This window comes from Lissotriton helveticus, chromosome 11 (genome assembly GCF_964261635.1).
Source record: "Lissotriton helveticus chromosome 11, aLisHel1.1, whole genome shotgun sequence".
NCBI lineage: Eukaryota > Metazoa > Chordata > Amphibia > Caudata > Salamandridae > Lissotriton > Lissotriton helveticus.
In genome coordinates, this window is record NC_136072.1 from 238189457 (window position 1) to 238212374 (window position 22918).

General features: G+C 44.2%; 1 protein-coding gene across 2 annotated transcripts in view; it reads left to right on the plus strand.

Moving 5' to 3' along the window:
- The window catches only part of RNF13 (ring finger protein 13), a 229919-nt gene that overhangs the window by 54887 nt on the left and 152114 nt on the right, over nt 1-22918 (plus strand). For both annotated transcript variants that reach the window (XM_078668038.1, XM_078668039.1), the window contains exons 2-3: nt 6402-6529; nt 22520-22600. In XM_078668038.1, coding sequence (XP_078524164.1) covers nt 6416-6529; nt 22520-22600 — 195 coding nt within the window. In that variant the 5' untranslated portion in view covers nt 6402-6415. The remainder of the gene's footprint in view (nt 1-6401; nt 6530-22519; nt 22601-22918) is intronic.

Genomic DNA, 22918 nt, shown 5'->3' on the forward strand with positions numbered 1-22918 from the left:
GGGTTTTCAAGAAAGCTCTCTTCCAAGAAAGACTGTGCTGCCGCCAGTAAATTCCAGGGACCAAGTAGTCCATGCATCAATGCCACAGCCATAATCCTTTCGCCAGGACAAACCAACTCGTGAGTAATGATAGGAGTCATCAGCTGATTAAAGTCGACGTCAGGAGAAACCGGTCCGCAGAGACACAAATCAATGGCCCAATCGAAATCACAGGTCAGGCAGTGAAATACAGGCTGGACACAGGTGAAGTAGGAGAACCGAAAAGATAATCCATATGCCGTGCTTAATATCGCCAACGGCATTGTGCCATAATATTCTAGCATGCGATTGCGGAACAGTGTCAGCAGCTGCAGGGTCGGAGGTTGCATAGGAGGGACATCCATATTTAAAAATGTAAAAAAGCACAAGAGCGTCCGCTGGTAATGCAAGTAAAAATGCCAATCCACGAACCAGAGTGCAGAAAATACAATGAAAGGAAGCAGGGATGACTCCAAAGATTTTCTCAAATGAAGTCACGAGACCACTGGTAACAACTTTAAAAAAGTGTGTCAGGGACTTTGTGGAGGATGCGTTAAAGATAGTCGGAAACATGTTGCTGAAATTGAAAGGCAAATCTTAATTGAAAAGGGTGTGCACCTCTGTACGGGTGTTCGCTATGTGAAGTACGAAAGTTTCACGGGCCGAACTCAAGGCCACCTCTCTCTGAGACAAAAGAGCTCTTATTCTTGCCATGCCGTTGAAACGTGTCCCAAGGTTGGTATTTGTGGCCAGATTGAAAACTCCCTATGTTCATGTGTGGGAGGAAATAGAACATTTCTGCAGCAAATAACCCGTTCACTTACTGTTACGATAAAAGGAATACTTTTAATTAACTCAGAACAATCTTCATTATTGAGCATCAAATAACTACCATTTTCCAACAACTTGAACGTGGGGATGATAGCAGGAACTGGCGTGCCTTGCAACACGCAAGCCATATTTGGTCGGTGTTTGTTGCATGAACCGTGTAACTGTATGTGCCTACACATTAGTGAATGATCTGGCGTCTCAGTGCATTCCTCTCCATTCAGATAAAGGTCTTGATCATCTTTGAAACATCTGTATGTGTATGGAAGCGACCAGACCTCATGAAGAAAAGCACTACCTAAAGGTTCATAACGACCTATTGGTATATATTTCATACAATTTGAAAACTTATATAAAGCAAAAGGCAGCGTTATTAAACCGTGGATAAGGCATGTTGTCAAAAAACCCGCAATCCTCTGCTGATGATGTCACTGAGCATGTCATGAATGATGTAATATGTGACATCATCAGCAGTGGATTACGGGTAATAGTATCTCTAGTTTACTCCCCTATAGCTGTCTTTATTTTAACATAAGTGTGTGTTTCCCTCCCTTATACTTACTGTTTTTGGTTCGCTTCCAGTTCGCGTACCGGCGAGCGAACTAGGAAGCGAACTAAGAGAAATAGAGGTTGGCACAGTTCCAAATATTGTACCAATTTTTTAATAACGGGGAGGTAGTTCTGAAAATAACTTTTTTTTTTTATTTTTCTGAACATTTTTTTACTGTTTTTGAATTTTTCGGAACCGTTTTATATTTTTTTGGGTTTTTCTTGGAGGGGGCAATGAAAACGATTCATTGTAAAGGGCTCAACAGGAGCAACAAAACAAAAAAAAGAAGTATTTATTATTTTGGGCGTTTCGGACAAACTTGCATATGATAGTCAATAGCTCTGTTGATCAGAGTGATGCTTCTTTCTCCGTAGGAAATGAATCCATCGCAAAATACGCAGGTGTGTTTTACTTCACCAAATCTCATTTGTATATTTGGCACCATCTCCCTGCCCTCTGGTCCTGTTACTTCCGGTACAACAGATCTTCTGGCCATAATAGGGAGATTATCTAGGTCGTTCCGAAACTGTGCAGCACTGTAGTTGGTAGGATGCCACCTAGTCATATGGCGATGCATTGTGTAGTTTCCGAAACTGTATTTTTTGTCGGTCCCTCTGGACAGTCTATCTTGACATATAAGGCAAGTTACGTATCTTGCATTTACTTTTTTCTGACCTTTGGGAATTTTAAAAAATTGCCAAATGAAGTTTTCTTTCCGGTGAGACGTCCTGGGCTGCTCAGGCAAAAACTGCCTCTCTTCGTGCTCGTCCTCCTGTTCCTCTTCTTCTTCTTCTTGTTGAATTATAACTTGAGCAGGTGGTCCACTCTTCCTTGGATGTGGTGGAGGTGGTGGGGAAGCACCAGCTGAAGCTACTAAAGAAGCCATTGCTCAGTGATCACAAAGGGTCTTTCTCTCACAATGATGAAAGTCAGAGTGAGGAAAGAAGGAGGGATTTTCATCATTTGGGAAAAACAAGAGTTCTCAACCAATCAAAAGTGTTCATTTTAGATTATATGACCTAGTCTTACATCATTAGGAAACCAAAAGTGAAATGAACCAATGAAAAGTGTTATTACCAAGTCACATGACTTGCTGTGTTTACGTTAAGCGCTTTGCAGGGCCTCCCGGTTTGCTTCCAGAAACCTGCGCTTTGCGACTCGCTTCGCGTACCAGTTCGCTAACGTAGTACGTCATATGACGTATCACGCGACAACGTGAAACGTCATGCGGACGGGAGGCGTCACGATGTTGTTTTGTAACGCGGCACTTGCGGTAAAGAAACGTTTACCGGCTCGCGGTCTATTTCGCGGCATCAAGGTCAGCTAACGGGAAGCTTCCCGATTTGCGAAGCGGGAACGAAGAAAAAAAAATATTTAAAAAAAAAATTATTCATAAACATATAAAATATATTTTTGGATTTAAAGAAGAATACATTTTACAGCTACAGATATTAGCTGTTAAAAAACCAATGAAATTCACAGAAAAAACCATAGGTTATGGACCATATATAGTTAGGAATTAGCATTTACAAAACCTTGAAAATTCACTGAAAAAACCATAGGTTATAGACCATATATAGTTAGGAATTAGCATTTACAAAACCTTGAAAATTCACTGAAAAAACCATAGGTTATAGACCATATATAGTTAGGAATTAGCATTTAAAAAACCTTATTTTACTCACACAAAACCATTGAAATTCCATATATAGTTAGTTGCACTAACTATATATCGCGCACCCGCAATCCACTGCTGATGATGTCACATATTACATCATTCATGACATGGTCAGTGACATCACTGATGACATCACTGATGACATCACTGATGACATCTCAAATGACATCACTGATGACATCACTGATGACATCTCATTTGACATCAATGACCACATCACTGATGATATCATTCATGTGACAATACAATGCATCTCCTCATATTTTAATATAACCTCTGTTTCACCCAGTGTTAAATACAGAGTATAATTTTTGAAACCATTGACACACCAATACTAGTTACTACATATGTACTCACTGATTCCTACGTCTACACACACATTCACTCATTCACCCATACAATCATTCATACATACAATCACTCATCTTTACAACACTATCATATGCACTCATACACCTATACAGACACTCACACTCTGCCACTCATCCATGGAGTTACTCACACACCTAGTCAGTCCTGTAAAGAATCAATCACACTTCCATGTTCTTGTCTATACAGTTAAACATAGAGCACCTTATATTTTCAAACATATACTAACACATACTTACCTTGTTATACAATCATTGATATAAGTACACATTGATCTGCACAGAGTCACACACCTCCCAAGGGGCCAGCCACACACACACTCAGTCTCCCATACAAATACTTGGACAATCAATCAATAACCCATATAGTTACTCATATAGCTATTGATCAACACATGCAACAGTTTACAGAACAATAGACATAATGATGCACAAATTAAGACAGTTTAGTCACTAACCCATGCACTCAGTGAGACACATTTAATCACTCACTCATACAGTCAGTCATGCACCTACTAAATCCTTCATCCAGACTCTTCTACATCCACTCATTCTTCAATATGTAAGACATATTTTAACTTTACAGAAACATACAGTCACTGGATGTTGTCATCAGTGATGTCATCAGTGATGTCATTTGAGATGTCATCAGTGATGTCATCAGTGATGTCACTGACCATGTCATGAATGATGTAATATGTGACATCATCAGCAGTGGATTGCGGGTGCGCGATATATAGTTAGTGCAACTAACTATATATGGAATTTCAATGGTTTTGTGTGAGTAAAATAAGGTTTTTTAAATGCTAATTCCTAACTATATATGGTCTATAACCTATGGTTTTTTCAGTGAATATATATATATATATGTATATATATGTATATATATATATATTATGTTATTTCATTTTTAAATAGTGTTGCCCCCAATGTTGGGCCCATTTGATAAATGGCAGGTTTCTTGGTACGTTTAGTACTTAAGAAATGTCTTCTGCAAGCATTTAAAGTCTGAAGCCAACTTGTAGCTGAGTAATGGAAATAAACCGGTATATGTTAGTAATGTCTTATGTAGTGTAAATATTTTGTGTTTACTTTGTGGGTCTGTCAGGCCCGGAGTCGAGAATCATGCATATTCCTTCTTCATTTATATAATTTCATTTTCAGCAGCCAACTCCATCCATTCAAAAGAAAATTTGCAACGAGATTTATTTAGATTACCATTCTCAGTAGTCCACACAATATCAGCAGTTTTGAACCTCTACAACGCTCTCTATCAAGATATTTAATCAAGAAGAGAATAAGCGTTTCCTATGTCTTCGTTGCGCAGTATCCACATAAGTAGTGCTTCTTCCAGGTTTTGTATCAGGATAGTTGTTGTGACCAGCATAAAGAAATCCAGTGTCAGCAATTGACTAGGGACAGTGCTCCAGATGGTGAGAGGTTCCCGAATAGCTTTCCAATATAATGCGGCAGACTTAGGCCACTGGTTTTATTACAGAATGAGGGCCTCTTCCTAGACGAGGAGGTGGCAGAGGTGGAAAAATTGGCTAGGGGCCATATTGTCATATGTTCCAAGAGTTTCCTGAGCTTCCTGGTGGAAATGGACAAAGGCAACCATCCAGTCAGTTATTAGTCTTTACAGATCCATTGATTGGTAGTGTAGTCGCATTTCAAGATGGAGAGTTTTTACCTCTTCCGGGATAGCTTCCTGCCAAAGGACCCAAGTTGGATCTGAAGCTTAGCCAGAGAGTACAGTTAAATGCTATACAACAGCATGAGGACGGTGGATCTTTTGGTGTGTTGAACAAAGTATGGATCCAGTGGGGGCGGACCCTGTCCATATCTTAAATTTTGAGCTGAAAAATGGCCTGGCTTATTGGATACCTGCTGCTAAACCAGTTATTTTGGCTCTCCTCATTCCTGTTACTGAGGTTCCAGTGTGGGAACCTTTTCTGGTCTGCAGGTTATCAAGGGGTATCCGATTAATATCTTCCCCGGAGAATAATAACTCCTTTTCGTTGGGATGTGAATGTAGAATTTCATTTTGGCTAATACAATCATGGACGTATTATAACAATGTAATTACAGGCAACATTGAAATATCCAACATGTTCGCAAACATTTTCTTATCATGTGTTAACTGATTTGGACTCCCCTGTCAAAACTGAGATACTTTTCAAGGGTTGGAAAATGTATTGATTGCGGCTCTAATAAACATCAGAGAAAAAAAGTAGACGATAAGCAGGAACAATGGCCAACAATAATACAATGTACAAATGAATGTGTAAAGCAAAGAGACAGTGCAATTTGGACTTTTTGAAATGGTTTTATTGGCTCCTAAGAGGTAGCTGCAACTCCATTGCTTAGGGTATCTAACATCATTGTTGGCCAACACTTCTATTCCATGGATCCTTGCCATATAGCATGAAAATACGTGGATGGAAAACAAGATGAGAAGAAAAGTGTCCTCCAATAAGGCCACGTCTTCCCTCAAATTTGTAAGTGCTTGAGGACTGATTGTCACTTTAATCAGCAGATTAAAATACTCTAAATTCAAGGTCATGTCTTTAATGATGGAAGTCATGTAATTGGTTTACTTGGTACAAAGACATGAACATCACCCCACGTGTTCCTTGCCAGTTGATACTTCCCTTCCTCAATTGTGACAAGACCCAAGTATGATGGGTGAATGTAGCCTTCCCGTTTTCATGTAAATATAAACCTGCATGCAGATGTCGGATTCATTGTCCTCTACTGAAAATGTGCATAATGGGATTAACCAAGTGTTAAGACAGAGAAAGCAATTTTGCACCACTGAGATGAGACAAAACGTTCTGAAATTCTCATGTGTTTATGATTACAGTATGCCTTAAACTCTCCTGCACATGTTCCAGTAGACTGCAGAATATGGAATGATCATTTTTCTCTGACACCTGTTTTTTTTTTCTTCTGTTGTCAGGTTTTCAGTCAAAGATGCTGCTGTTAAAGGTGATTTCAGTGCCATCTACCAACCAATTCAAGACAATCATTACAATCCAGCTGCTGGCTTTCTTTTCCCTTCTGCCTGTAAAGGCGGATATTAAAGCAGTAAGTATACAAACTCTATTTTTAATGTTAACTATAGTATACCTGTGTATATATATATATATATATTACCTACTGGCAGTCGCCAGTAGGTAGTTATAGTTTGGACCTAGCTAGTTAGGAAGAGCGTTTTTTCATTTGGCAATAACTTTGAGGTAGTTTGACGAATCCTCATGACATTTTCAAAACTAGTATGACGGTCACTCCAGTTGCTGTTTTGAAAATGTTGTGGTGATTCGTGAAGTGAGAAAAGGGAGGGTGGGGGGTCCCCCAAAACATGTTTTCTGCATGTTAATTCCCAAAGAGATTTTAGACACGACTACCGCCCAAACTGCTGAATGGAATTGCACCAAATTTTGCAAAAAGGTAGCTGTTGGTCCAGAAAGTGGCCTTAATCCGTTCAGTAGATATTGCGATATTGAGAGAAACAAATATTTTATATGTATGGATGTGGATTCTCCAAGTATCCAAAAGTCCTTGTGCTGAAATCTGATTGGCTGCCAACATTTCCAGCCAGGAAGTGTTGGCTTCCATCTTGTGACTCGGCTTGGGTCGACTCCCACAAAAAAGGTAGAAAAAAAGAGGAGGCGGCAGGATAGGTATACTGTGATCCCACTATGCCTCTGGGGAGGTGGTGGGCGGTTCCCTAACAGGGCAAAAGATGTTTTTTTTGTGAGGGGCGTCAGCGGTGCTTAGTCCGTGGCTCCCACCGAAATATTTTTTTTTGTAAAGTAGCGCAGGCTCCCACACTTCTCTAATCTTTAACCCCCGGTGGACAGGTCCCGAGAGCATTCTCACATATAAATGTGTGGTGGGTGCTGGCACGCTACTCTCCAGGCACCAGGGACTGCCACATCCCTGGGGCAAACATTATAAAAAATGTTGGGGCACCTGTGCGGCCCCCTCACAGTACCAGGGACCACCACCTTCCCGGGGCACTATCAAAATGTATATGCAGATGACCCGCTCGGACCTGCCCTCGCCCCGAGTACTGCCACCTTCCCAGAGCAAGTCAAATTAAAATAATGCAGGGGGCCTGCGTGGCCTCCTTGCAGACCCGGGGACTGGGACCGCCACCTCCCTGAGACACTATCAAAGTGTATATGCTAGCTGGCCCGATGGGCTCTCCTGCATCCCAGGACACAACTACGCCAGGGCAAGTCAAAATAAAATAATGCAGGGGGGGAACGCGCGGCCCTCTCGCAGCACCAGGGACTGCCACCTTCCCAGGGCACTATCAAAATCTATATGTGGGCAGGCTGATGGGCTCACCTGCGTCTCGGGTACCGCCACCTCCCCAGGGCAACTCAAATAAAAATAATGCAATGCGGGTGGGGGGCCTATGTGGCACCCTCCCAGCCCCGGAGTCTGCCACCTCCCCGGGGCACTATCTAAATGTCTATGCGGGCGGGCCCAATGGGCTCGCCCGTTCTCCGGGCGCCACCACCTATCTGGGGCAAATAGCATTTTCCTGTGAGGAAAATATATCAAAATGTAGAAGCAAGAGATTTTAAAAGCTGTTTGCTGCAAACCAGAGCTTACACGCAATGGTTTCCAAACTTTTTTGACCCGCGGCTCCCTTGTCCCATTGGCCATTGCCCGTGGCTCCCCACTGTTTTTTTTTTTTTTTTTAAGGGTGGTTTGGATGTAAGCCCGGCCTCGGGAGTACTTGCATTTTTCTCTGTGAAAATAATTGAGATGAAGCTGATGAAGGTATTATAATAATATACGCAGTGTGTTTCCTATTACTAATGGAGCGCCTCTAATAACATTTTCCTAATTTCACTTCTTTGCCCATGCCTTTTTAGAGTACCCTCTCAAACTTTTTTATGCCACTTACAGTGCTAAATAGCACCCCTATGCTTGTAGGCCCCATTACCAAAGTGTTTGTACGCTTGAAGAATATTTGCATGCACTTCCATTTCTATCCATGTCATACGTGCCAACACACCTCTCTGAGTAGGGTGACTCACAATCTTTTTTAACTCGTACAGCGTTTCTTTTCTATACAATAACCAAGGAGTATCTTATATCCTAACTGTAAACTTTAAACAGTCACTTTTAGACGTAATCAGTTAAAGAAAAAACTCTTTAAAGCAGGCTTGCTTCTTCTTTTTATTTTCACACTTCAAGTGATTTCTTTAGAAGAGATGATTCAATGATATCGATACAGTTCATATGTTGGTCAAGTACAGCCAGATACAGCCTACGCATTTCGTCCCCCATAGGACATCATCAGGGCTTTTAGATAAGGTCAATGCTATCTTGTCTCAAAAATCAGGCAATATTTATGATGCTCCCCCTTGACTCGTTCTAACTCGTTTGAGGGCAATCTAATGTTCAAAATTTCATAGATGCGGTTGTGGGGTAAGTTTCCAATAAACAAATTTTTGATAAGAAGATAATCTCGTTTATGTGGTCTGTATAGCTTATTCAACTTAAATGCTGTCCAATAAATCTCTTCTCTCACCGCATCATACTCCTCGGGCGATCCGCATGATAATCCGTCGACGGATTATCAAGCGGATCGCCCGAGGAGTATGATGCGTTGAGAGAAGAGATTTATTGGAATAGCAAATTGGATAGAAGACTAGAACTAAGAGGAACTGTCGGTACTTTACCCTGAAAACGAGTGGCAAGCTGACCGTAGTAGCAGTAAAAGGAACACTGCAGAGACTGCGCAGCCATACCGTAATGGTTCTTGAAGGATTTTAGAGTTTATAAATAGACTGACAGCATTTAAGTTGAATAAGCTATACAGACCACATAAACGAGATTATCTTCTTATAAAAAAAAAGACTTTTGTCAGGATTGTATCAGCTGTTATCTTGTGTTCGAGGCATGTGGGCTGCTAAATTCATATCTGTAGCATAGATCGCCGCCTAGTGTTGGGTCCGGATGATTGCACATTGTTGTCCTGGAAGAGTCTTCGAAGTATCACGAGATAGGTGGCTCCTCCCCTGGACTACAGTGCGCATGGGCATCGACTCCATCCCCAGATTGTTTTATTCCGCCATTGGGTTCGGATGTGATTTCGACGTCTCCTGTTCGGAATCGTGATAGAACTTTTTCAAGGCCAAAAGGCCTCCTTTACACCGTTGGTATTGTTCGCGTTCGGTCCCGTCTATCTTCCAGCTCGTGGAGTCGGATATCCGGGGGGTCGTGTGACTCTTCGGTGATCGGGGCCTAGTCGACGCAGCAAGACTTCGACGGCATGGAGCGGAGTCCATTCAAGAAATGTCCCGTGTGTGGATCCAAGTACCCACATATTGACGTCCATCCTGTGTGCAACAAGTGCCTGTCGCCGGACCACGACGAGGCCAACTGTATGGCCTGTTCGAGATTTCGATCGAAGAAGACGATCAAGCTTCGGCGTGTGGCGCGCCTGGAGGCCCAGCGATCGGCTGCGGCACCGGTGGACATCTTTGACGACCCCGCGGAAGACGACCAAGTGCGTCACCTGCAGATTTCCCCTACCCCGGTGGAGGTCGAGTCCGACGACGGAGCGGACATCCACAGTCAGGACATTGAGTAACTCGTCGAGAAGGTAGGGGACGACGACGAAGCCTATGGGGCCATGGAAGATAGCTCGGAGGAAGAGCTATGCCCCGTTCGTACTCTTACAAAGGCTCAGGTCACGGGATCGCCGCGCGGCCTTACCCAAGACCTTACACCTCGATCCACGGCCCCGCCTTCCGGCCCGGCTACGGACACCTCCGCGGAGCCGCCATTATTAAAATCGAAACCGAAACTGAAACCCTCGGTATCGATGAAAACAAAAATGGCCGACGCTCCATCGAAACTGAATACGTCTGCTCCGGTGCCGACGCCGTCGTCTTTGGGGCCCTCCAAACCGATGCCAGCTGGCGACCAGGCAAAGGTGCCGAAGGTGGTTAAGGAGCCAAGCTCGAAGAAGCCCGTCGAGCCGGTGTCGACCAGGGTAGACAAGCCGACGTCCGAGAAGGCTGTCGAGCCTACATCCGGACAGTCTGTCGCGCCGAAGACCAAGGGGCCCGTTGACACGAAGTCAGTGAAGGGCGCGGAGCCAAAGTCTGGGGTCGTTACTCCTAAAGGGAAACCCGTCGATCCGAAGCCGTCGGCATCGACGTCTGCAGCTGTGGACGGTGATCGTGGCGCACCAGTCAAGGGTGCTCCTGCGCCTCGAACGGACAAACACAAGTCATCCACGCTCGGGTCTTCTCCTGGGGGCGGACCAAGGACATCAGTCGGATCGACGAAGCCGTCCGCTTCCTTTACGAAGCAGGTCTCGGACTCCCTCAAGCGCCTTAAGGACAAGGCTTTGGCATCGGAACCGAAGACTCCTTCCGCACCGTAGCCGGCAGACACACCCAAGACCACATCGGCCCCGCTCCTCTACACGTTGCCGCCTAAGGTGGCGCCGAAGGCCTTTGCACCGCGGTCGGTGCCCAAGGACACTGTGGCGACGTCCACTCACCCGGGCTGGGACTGTGGGTCATCGACACCCTTTGGTTGAAGAACGGTCGGAGCATTTCATCGATGCCGACACCGGGAAACTCACGCTATACAAGAGGAAGATTACTTCACAACCTTTGCAGTCGTTTACCATTCCTCTGAAACGTAAGAAGCCTGCAGCAGAAACACCGGTTCTGGTGGAGCAGATTCTTCCTCAGCATAGGAGGAGTGCAACACCTTCACCCACATACTCTGATGGGGATGGAGGGGAGCAAGATGAGGAGTACAATTTTCCTGCTCATACAGAGCCTGATGAGCAACAGGACTCATGGATGGACTCTGGTGATCAAGGGGACCAGCAAGCGGTCCAGGATCCTCAGGTTTATAACGTGAAGCCGTCTCCCACTGAGGACTCTGCGGCATTTAATGCCTTAATTGAAAGGGCAGCTACAAACCATAAGGTGGAGATGCATGCTGACCCCGTAGCGGTGGACTTCCTTTTTGACACTTTCTCTACTTCTGAAAAAACTGTCAAAACTCTCCCAATGTTGAAAGGGGTCCTTAAGCATGCGGCAGACATTTTCAAGGAACCCACAAGATCTCGGGTTGTAAACCCACGCATTGAGAAGAAATACAGACCGGCACCTGGCGACCCCACTTACATAAGGGGCCAGTTGCCTTTGGACTCTTTGGTGGTCTCTAATGCCCGCAAGAGGGCAAACTCTCAAACAACGGGTGAAGCTCCTCCCCCGGACAAAGAGTCGAAAGTGCTGGAGGCGTCTGGGAAGAGGGTGGCAGCTCAGGCGGCCAACATATGGCGCATCTCAAACACGCAAGCTCTGTTGGCCAGATACGATAGGGCACACTACTACACCCTAGAGCAGCTGTTACAACACCTCCCAGACCAGTTTAAAGAGGGAGCTGAAATGCTTATCCAGGAGGGGAAGCTCATCTCCAACGCTGCTATAAAGTGTGAGCTAGATGTTGCGGACACAGCAGCGAGAGCGATCAACACTAGTGTGATGTTGAGGCGTCCGGCATGGCTCCGCATTTCGGGATTCAAGCCAGAGATACAAACTACTATCCTCAACCAACCCGTTAATCCAGACAGGTTGTTTGGACCAGAGGTGGACACCACCCTGGAGAAGATCAAAAAAGATACCGAGACTGCCAAGTCCATGGGAGCTCTCCAGTCAAAACAATTTAGAGGGAACACTTTTCGTCGCTCAGGCAATCGAGGTGTTAACAGAGGGCACATGTCGCAGCAGACGCCATTCAATAAAAGTGGTGCGCAATCCTCCTACAGCAAGCAGGGCAGAGTTGGATACAGAGGGAACAGTGCCAAGGGTAGAGGCAGAGGCAACAACAGTTCCCGTTCCTCTGCCGCCAACAAACAGTGACTCCCTGTCACTGCCCCCCGACCATCCAACACCTGTCGGGGGGAGACTCCAACAGTTCCTGCCCGTCTGGAAGTCCATCACCACAGACAGGTGGGTCAGGAAACTTATCCAGTTCGGCTATTGTTTAGAACTGACATCCACCCCACCACCCATGCCCCCAAAACACCGTCCTATGTCAGCAGAGCACTTGCACTTATTGCAGCAGGAGGTTCTGGTGATGCTGCAAAATGGCGCAATGGAGCTCGTGCCAGTGGAGGAAGAAGGCACAGGGGTTTATTCCCTGTACTTCTTAATCCCAAAAAAGGACGGCTCACTCAGACCGATTCTAGACCTACGCCCCTTGAACCAGTACATTCTTTCAGAACACTTCCACATGTTGACACTGCAGCAGGTTCTCCCCTTGTTACAACAGGGAGACTTCCTCGCAACCTTGGACCTCAAGGATGCTTACTTTCACATACCACTCCACCCATCCCACAGACAGTACCTCAGGTTCACCATCCAAAACAGGCATTACCAGTTCAAGGTACTCCCCTTCGGAGTGACCACTGCTCCCAGAGTGTTCACAAAATGTCTGGTGACAGTGGCGGCACACCTCCGAAGACAGGGTATACATGTCTACCCTTATCTGGACGACTGGCTCGTGCAGGCAAGGTCAGCCCAGCAGTGCGCCGCAGACATGTCCCACACCATTCACCTCCTTCACAGTCTAGGATTTACACTGAACTACCCAAAGTCACACCTTCAGCCGGCCCATGTGCGGCAGTATTTAGGCGCGACGATCGATACCCTGGCTGCCACAGCTCAGCCAAACCCAGCGAGGATCCACAACATCCAGGCGCTGATCCAAAAGTTCAGGCCGCAACACTCACTCCCAGCGAGAGTGTTCATGCAGTTGATAGGCATGATGGCCTCCTGCATCTTCATAGTCCCGCACGCGAGACTCCATATGCGTCCGCTCCAAGAATGCTTAGCGCATCAGTGGACTCAGGCTCAAGGACAGCTAAACGACCTAGTGTTGGTGACGGGTCGGGCATACAGCTCTCTGCATTGGTGGAATCCACACAACCTTTGCAGGGGCCGACCGTTCCAGGAGCCTGTGCCACAGATTACACTAACAACGGACGCATCTCTCCAGGGATGGGGAGCTCATGTGCTCCACTATACGGTGCAGGGTCTATGGACAACGCAACAAAGGAAGATGCACATCAACTACTTGGAGCTAATGGCAATCTTCATGGCACTCAAGTCCTTCAAAGTACATCTGTGCAACAAAGTCGTGTTGATCCGGACGGACAACATGACAGCCATGTACTACATTCAAAAGCAGGGAGGTACGCACTCTCCACAGTTGTCTCATCTGGCTCAGAGCATGTGGAAGTGGGCCATTCAGAGGAACATCTTCCTCATGGCGGAACACCTCCCGGGCACGGACAATCAGATGGCGGATCTGCTCAGCAGATACAGCCACCAGATGCACGAGTGGGAGTTACATCCATCAGTACTCCGCCCGTACTTCCAGCAGTGGGGTCATCCAGAGATAGACCTGTTTGCCACGGAGGAAAACGCAAAATGCCAAAGCTTTGCCGCCAGGTTCCCTCACCCACTATCGCAGGGCAATGCGATATGGATGAACTGGTCAGGCAGATTTGCGTACGCTTTTCCCCCAGCGCCTCTCATTCCGCTGGTGGCAAAAAAGCTAAAGCAACACTCGCTGACGCTCATCCTAGTTGCTCCAACGTGGGCGCGACAACCGTGGTACACCACGTTCCTCGAACTCTCCGTGGTTCCGCATCAAAGACTGCACCTCACACCCCGGCTCTTAACGCAGAACCGTGGCGACATTCAGCACCCGGATCCGCAGCAGCTCAATCTGGTGATCTGGCTCCTGAGGTCTTAGAGTTTGGCTACCTTGATTTGCCCCCTGAATGCATGGACATCATCCGGGAGGCAAGGAAGCCCACTACCAGAGCTTGCTATGCAGCAAAATGGAAGCGGTTTGTCATCTACTGTACCGAGCACGCTATCAACCCGCTCGATGCATCCATTCCTAATATCATCTGCTATCTGTTGCATCTTTACAAATGCAATCTAGCATACGCTTCCATTCGGATACACTTATCCGCCATAGCGGCTTATCTCTAAAACAGGCAGCATCTCTCTGTCTTCAGGGTGCCTGCCATTAAAGCATTCCTGGAAGGGCTGAAGCGGGTCATCCATCCCAGGACCCCGCCAGCTCCTGTGTGGAACCTCAATGTGGTGCTCACCACATTGATGGGTCCCCCATTTGAACCTCTGCATTCATGTGAGCTTCAGTTTCTCACATGGAAAGTGGCTTTTCTCATTACCATAACGTCTCTAAGACGTGTTAGTGAGCTACAGGCGCTCACCATTCAAGAGCCATTTATACAAATTCATTCAAACAGGGTGGTGCTGCGCACTAACCCCAAATTTCTCCCTAAGGTGGTGTCGCAGTTTCATGTCAATCAAACAATCGAACTGCCCGCATTCTTTCCCAACCCAGAAACGGTGGCAGAAGGGATGCTCCATACACTTGATGTCAAAAGAGCGCTTATGTACTACATTGACAGAATACAACCTTTTAGAAAGACACAGCAACTCTTTGTTGCCTTCGCAGCCCAGCATAAAGGCAACCCCATTTCCAAAGCAGGAATAGCCAGGTGGATCGTTAAGTGTATTCAGATTTGCTATCAGAAGGCTAAGCGCACTTTAACGGTCCCCCCCAGTGCACACTCCACACGCAAGTTGGGGGCCTCCATGGCATTCCTGGGTAACATTCCTTTGGAAGACATTTGTAGGGCAGCCACATGGTCTACACCACATACGTTTACCAAACATTACTGTGTAGATGTGCATTCCAAACAGCAGGCAGCTGTAGGACAGGCTGTTCTTAAAACACTTTTTCAGACTTCTGCAGCTGGCACGGGCGGCCGCCGTTAATGGAGGGACTGCTATGTATTCTATGCTACAGATATGGATTTAGCAGCCCACATGCCTCGAACTGAATATGCTACTTACCAGTATGCATCTGTTCTTTGCATGTAGGGCTGCTAACATTCATATCGCCCGCCCTCCTCCCCGGCGCCCGTAGCGGCTGCAGACTTTTCTTGCATTTAATCTCTAGCATGGCCATCACTTTCACTGTTACACTCCATCTTTGCCACAATGGCTAAAAACAATCTGAGGATGGAGTCGATGCCCATGCGCACTGTAGTCCAGGGGAGGAGCCACCTATCTCGTGATACTTCGAAGACTCTTCCAGGACAACAATGTGCAATCATCCGGACCCAACACTAGGCGGCGATCTATGCTACAGATATGAATGTTAGCAGCCCTACATGCCAAGAACAGATGCATACTGGTAAGTAGCATATTCATTTCTTTACCCCGTGACGGGTTTCCAGGGCGCTTTACTCCGTGGATGTGTTCCCACTCGATTGGCGATCAATCATAGCGGGCAGCTTCACTCGCTGTCTTATTGGTGTCTGACGTAAGCAATGTGATTGTCTCTTCCTCTGGTCACTTGAGGGGGTTTATTGCACATGCATCACATGCGGGGTAGAGAAAACAAGATTACAGCCGATACAATCCTGACAAAAGTCGACATTCAAGATCAAGTTACAGACACTGGAGATGTGGTAGCAAGAAAAAAGCAATTCTCTTCAGCTACAAAGACGACCAACAAAGTTGTCCTACCTCAACCAAAACAAGCCCTGATGAAGACCTTGATGTAAAAAAGTGTGCTGGTCCCACAGCTACAAGGTCGAAACGCGTCGGCACTACCAAGTGGTCTAGAAAGATCTAACTAGAAAGGAAACAGCTGTTTTATTCAGCTGACTGAGTTGGAACAAGATAAATCCACCTAAACACAAACTGCAAATTGCTTTCAGACCACATAAAAAGGACCATAAGACAAGACGTGTGTACAGGACATTCTTCATGGTCCTGACACAACAGACAATAGTAGGACAGGACAATCTTGTAGAAATTCAAATTGCGTTAATGCATTTGTTCAGTCAATAATAGTATTAAATGTTCTTTTTCCTATGAAGTGATAAAACGAAAATGTAACAGTCATGATTTTTTAAACATTTGAATATATTCACGTGTATTGTAATTGAAGCACTATATCACTGTAATGTTTTTTGTATATATGTAAAAATCTTTTCCAAAAATAAAAATTTGTGTTGCAGGTGAAAGGAATATCTAAATGTAAAAAATAGAAATAATCACAAAAAATAATCTAACAAACACAGAGTCAATAAAAGGGACTTCTGTGAAAAATTGAGTATGATCTATGGTGTCAGATGTACCTTGTTTTGTTGAAAGTTGCTTTTTGATTCCAGCCTCTGTTCCCCTTAATTGAATCATTCCCCTTATTTACTTAGTTTTCCTATGCTCAAGGGTACCCAATATGGCCCTCAGGTAGACACTGAGATGACAAATGATAGAGACCAAGCAACTGGTGAGGCAACAGACTTGGTTAGCGACCCGTTTGCGCATGCAAAAACGAATTGAGCCATGTACAATTCCTATTTAGCAAGTTGCAATTTTTTTGCGACTTGCTAAATTGGAATTGCGACTCGCTATTAGGAAGGGGCATTTCAAGGGCATCCCTTCCTAATCGCAACTCTCTACTCCATGTATAAATGTTTTGTGACTTAAATTGCGGTTGCAAAACGCTCGCAAATGGGAAGGGGTCCCCAGGGGACACCTTCCTCTTTGCAAATGCAGGGGAAAATATTTTTAAGGGGCAGGCAGTGGTCCCAGGGACCACTACCTGCCCTTAAAACAGAAACGAAAATGTTTCATTTCTTTCTTTTTTTTTTTTTTTTTTTTTTTTAATGCATCCTGTTTTCCTTTCAGGAAAACGGGCTACATTTAAAAAGAAAAATGCTTTATTTAAAAGCAGTCCCAGACATGGAGGCCTGTTGAGCCCAGCAGGTCAACATCCCTGGGATGGCCAGCTATTCCCAATGAGTTTGCAAATTGCGAGTGCCTCATGAATCTTGATGAGGCATGCAATTTGTAAACACTTTGGGAATCGCAAACAGCGTCTCCGACACTGTTGTACGTGGCAACTTGCGACTTGCAACCGAGCGCAATTTGCGAGTCGCAAATTTTCATGGTCGTAAATCTGGCCCTTGGAGAGCAACACAAAACGATGATGTAGACAAGTTAAAAGTTCTAAGATTTCCCAGAACACACAAAAATTGCTAAGCCAAGACTCGCCTCAAGGAAGAAACTGAGGGGACCTTCAACATCTTTCCTGGATCTTTCCACAGTTGCCCTTAGTGGTGATATTCAGGTGTGATTGTCTTCCTTTTTCCTCCCAAATCTGCTTTTTTCTGTGGGGTGAGGTGTGTGCATCGAGATTCCTAATGTCAACAGTATTTGGAGTTTGGATGGTGTACTCCTAACTTCTTAATAACAAATTGTATCATGTTCTATGGACCCAGTTAAGAAACTTGAGGCAGCTCTATTGATTGGTACTCATCCCAAGGGAAAGATTCAGTTCTATTAATCCTTACGTAGTTATACATTGTTAGGGAGGTTAGATTCATACGTGTGACAGACACCTGTAGATTGGGAGTGAAATGTGTAGCGGGAGTTGTGAGGGGGGAAATTGTGGTCAGTTATGTTCCAGTTTCTAAGTTCACTGCAGATGCAGGCATTCATGTACAGGAACATGTTGTTCATACATAGAGCTCACTGTCACAGGATAAAACACTACGGCTCTACCCTATCATTTCTTAGAATGTCAACTGTTTCAACAACAAAATTGAGAGTAGCTGTTCTGCGCTATGTAAAAAAAAATGTGCCTCTTGGATGTACTCTTACTTCAAGAAACACATCTGCTTGGTACCAAATGCAGCTTGCTTGGATGCCATGGTTCCACCAGAGTTTACCAAGCAGACTTCACCCAGGGCACCAAGGAAGTAGCCATACTCCTCCATAAAACCGTCCCACTCATAGTGTCAATAGTACGCATGGATGATTTGAGCAAGATAATGATCTCAGGGAGGCTTGAGGTGTTGATGCGGACCATATACTGTGTGTACGTCCCCACAGATCTAACTAATAGCACTGTTTCCAGTTCGATGCTGGATTCCCCACTGGGAATGACTTTAACGGGGGTGACTCCATATGGATCCAGTCCTGGATGTGAGCAGTTTGTCTGTTGCAAACAGTTCCGCTGTCCTGTCTTGATTGGTCTCTGAGATATGTGGTAAAAGCAGTATGTAGGAGACCTGAAGTATACTTACAACTCAGCCCTCCCACTGTTTATTGTTGCATTTAGATATCTTGTTTGACCCTGCTACATTACTACACGGAACATTAGGCACATGTCTAGTAGTACCATGAGGACTATCATATAATTCCTCAGGTGTGGTTAAAGACAAAACATTTTCTCTAAGCAGAAACAGAAGCATATTTTGAACCTAATGTTGAGTTGGTCTCTTCACCAGGCACTCTCTGGAAGGTCTTAAAAACAGTCATAAAGGGCAGGGCCATATCTTATATTAGGGGACAAAGACAGGAAACGCGATATAATGAAGCTGGAAGAACATAGTTTAATACAAAGTCAGTTAACACCTCCGATCATGTACCCCCTCTTACACAGCTCGAGCTTACTTGAGGGACGCTGAGGCAAAAAATGACGCACTACACAACAAAAACGGCAAGAATTATGTCCTACTATAAAATATATGAACTAGGGAATACAGCAGATTAATTACTATATTGATTGGCGAATAGGGATAGAGAGGCAAGAATTATCCCATCGATACTCCGTAGCGAAGCTAAGTTAGTCACACACTCTATGGCGATTGCAGCACTGTTCGCTAACTACTAAAAAAATGTATCTCAGAAACAGACCCTACTCCCACTAGAAACTGAGAACTCAAAATAAACGATCTCATAAATAAACTCCTTCACTCCAAGTTAACTTGACCTCTCCTTAACAGCTGAAGAAATCTGGCAAGCTATTGTGGGTATGTCTTCAAGTAGAATTCCTGGTCCTAATGGATTTCCATTACAATTTTTCAAGAAATATGTCACACTGCTGACCCCACACTTGTTAGAGATGTTTGAAGAGACCCAGCAGTCAAACTCCCTATCATTCGACCTTCAGGGCGCTATTATCTATGTTATATAAAACACAATAAGTTGGTGAATGTACATCAGATGAGGCTATTTCCTTAATTAGGTTAGAGGCCAAAATCTAAGCAAACATTCGTGCCAGCAGATTGCTAAAAGTGTTCTGAACAATATGATATTAACAAGGGACCAAAATGGCCTCATGCATGGTAGGAGTAGAAGTCACTGCTTGAAGTGTCTTCTGAATGTAGTATTACCAAGAACAGAGCAGGACCTAAGCACATTGGTCCTAGTGGATTTTGAAAAGGCTTTGGTATGGGATTATTGTCTGTTTATGTACCAGGCCCTCAAAGATACATTTGCCCCCTCCTTTCTTAAATATGTAGCAGCGTTATATGGGCACAGGTCTGAATTAATGGTATACTCTTGCCCTCCTTTATTATCAAGAGAGGCACCTGACAGGGTTTTCCCACACTTTATTTGTCATAGTAATTAAGACATTGCCAGAGTGGAAAAGAAGGGACGCTCATGTGATGGGCATCCACTGTCTCGGAGGATTTAAAGATTGGCTATTTTGTTAGATGCTGATGATATGTTATTTGTTGAGAGGCCTGTGTGCACAACATCTCGACTGTTTCAGATACTTTGGGTGTATAGTGCAGTGTTGGGTGTACGGGTATAATGGGACAAATCAACACATGCCTAAATAAAAGGAATTCCACTGCAGTGCCTGCTGCAATCTTTTTTTTTTATTAAATATCTTTATTTAGTTTTTTATCATGACAAACGGCAATAAGGGTGCAGACTTGCACCTGAAACAAATACAGTAGAGGAGGTAAGTGAACATAAGCATCTGTCCATCCCGGGCAAACATATGGCAACAATGCGTTGCCTTCTGCTGCAATCTCATTCATCAGCGGCAGGAGATTACTTAAAATATTTGGGTATAATAATTTTTTGGGTAATAATATTTGGGATTTGAACACCTCCCTGTTACTCCATCATACGAGGAGAGATTTGAAAGAGGGAAATTCTTCCGATTCCTATTGTAGGTAGAGGATTCTTGTTTAAAATTATAGCCTTGCGTCACTTTCTGTATATATAAAAAATCAACCCTTATACTATTCTCCTGATTTAATCTCCTAACTGCAGTCCTTAGTTGCTAAATGTCCATGAGCTAGAACACTCTCCAGAGAATCCTGCCAAAAATCTATACATGTGCTTTATGATGAGGGGCTTAGTCTAGATGACATCTGTCTTTACTGCTAGGCTTCCCTGTTGGTCCCAATAAATGAGTGTTGCTTGGGCACAGAAATGACTTGGCGCTGTGCTGGAACTGGATATCAATGAGAAATCGGGTATATTGTCTCTATAATATGGAGTAACACTTCCACATGTAAAACACCCTGTCACTAGGGTACCATTTCTAAGCTGGCATAACACCTTAATACATGTTAAAGGGCAAGGCATGCTCCTAAATAAAACTCCTGAGTGACAGGGAACGTGGGCTAGCCCAGGTAGTGAAACTACAGGGCTTTGGCACATTGGACATAATGTGTCAAATCACAGCTGGGAGCCATATGGGTATCCAACCACATTAAAGTCATTTGAACTATCTGTAGAATTCATACTACATAAAGCACAAATTATTCTGGTATTTGCAGTTCCATCGCACCAAAAAATAGTACCAAAGAAACTAGAGGGGGTTCCTGAATTTAATTAACTTGAACCCCAAATAACAGTGGAGCAGCTCAGTTAAAAGGGAATCTCCAGGATATATAGATCCCTAATATTTAAGTTCCCTTATCCATTAGGCGAGGTGAGAGAAATGGATGGACCTTGAACTGTTGGAGGAGGATGAGTGGAGGGAAGCGAAGATGACCGTAGGTATATTGGATGTTTCTTCTCCAGATAGACTCACTCAGTTAAAATCTTTTTTTGAAGGTTTACTGTAACCGAGGAAGAATATGGAAGATGGGCAAATCCCAAATTGTCTTCGATGTGGGGACTCCATACGTACATTTTATCATACAATTTGGGAATGCCCTGGGATCTCCTGTCCCTAGAAGCAAATAAAGAGAAGATGGTGAATTGACAAATTCCTTTAGATTCATAAACAACATTTTTAGGCGTAATGGAGGCCTGGAATGGTCCCAGATGTGCTTGCAATCTGAATGCAATTGGATGCTTGATGTGTAAAAGAGACATTAATACGAACTGGAGAAACAAGGACGCCTCCACGCTTGGTTAGTGGATCAAGGGTATGGAGGATTGTGCAGAAGCAGAGCAGAAGTGACTGTTTACAGGATAAGAGAATCTGTTAAAACATGAGACGATGTGGAGGGCCTAGTGGCAATATTCTCACTCAGTTAAAATCGTTTTTTGAAGGTTTACTGTAACCGAGGAAGAATATGGAAGATGGGCAAATTCCAAATTGTCTTCGATGTGGGGACTCCATACGTACATTTTATCATACAATTTGGGAATGCCCTGGGATCTCCTGTCCCTAGAAGCAAATAAAGAGAAGATGGTGAATTGACAAATTCCTTTAGATTCTTAAACAACATTTTTAGGCGTAATGGAGGCCTGGAATGGTCCCAGATGTGCTTGCAATCTGAATGCAATTGGATGCTTGATGTGTAAAAGAGACATTAATACGAACTGGAGAAACAAGGACGCCTCCACGCTTGGTTAGTGGATTAAGGGTATGGAGGATTGTGCAGAAGCAGAGCAGAAGTGACTGTTTACAGGATAAGAGAATCTGTTAAAACATGAGACAATGTGGAGGGCCTAGTGGCAATATTCTCAATTTACTTCACTCTTAAATCATGCATATGTTTTATTGATGTGGCTAACGCCTCTGGATGTGTAACAAAGTGCCAGAGAATTACAAATATACAAAGTAAAAGTATTTCCAGAATTGTTCACAAACTGCTATATTTTTCTTCTTTTAAAGCAAAAAAAAATGTAAACAGAAAATGGGTAGTGCCATGTAGGCTACATTGTGTAAACTGATTTTATTATTTTTCCTTTTTAGTACAGTTTAGAAAATGTTACTCAAACATTTGATGACATGCCAGCAAGATTTGGATACAGGATTCCAAGTAATGGCTTAAAGGTAAGTGATCATTTGAAAAGGTCTAATGAAGGTCTATTGCCATGTTCATCCAATTTCAAAATTCAAGCTATTGTTAGTAATTTTAATTGACTAAACCAAAACATCTATCCTGAGGTAATATAATGCTGACTCCATCAGGGCGCTTCTTCATATGGGTCTTAGGTTTAATGTATCTAAAATGAAATTGATGCTTTTCTGCAATTTTACATCATTTTATACTCCAACAGGGTAACATTCAAGCTGTTGTGTTGCCCACTCTGTGTATCCTGGTAAGCTGTTTCTTGACTTACTCGTCCCTAAGTAGGTTCCTGGGGGAGC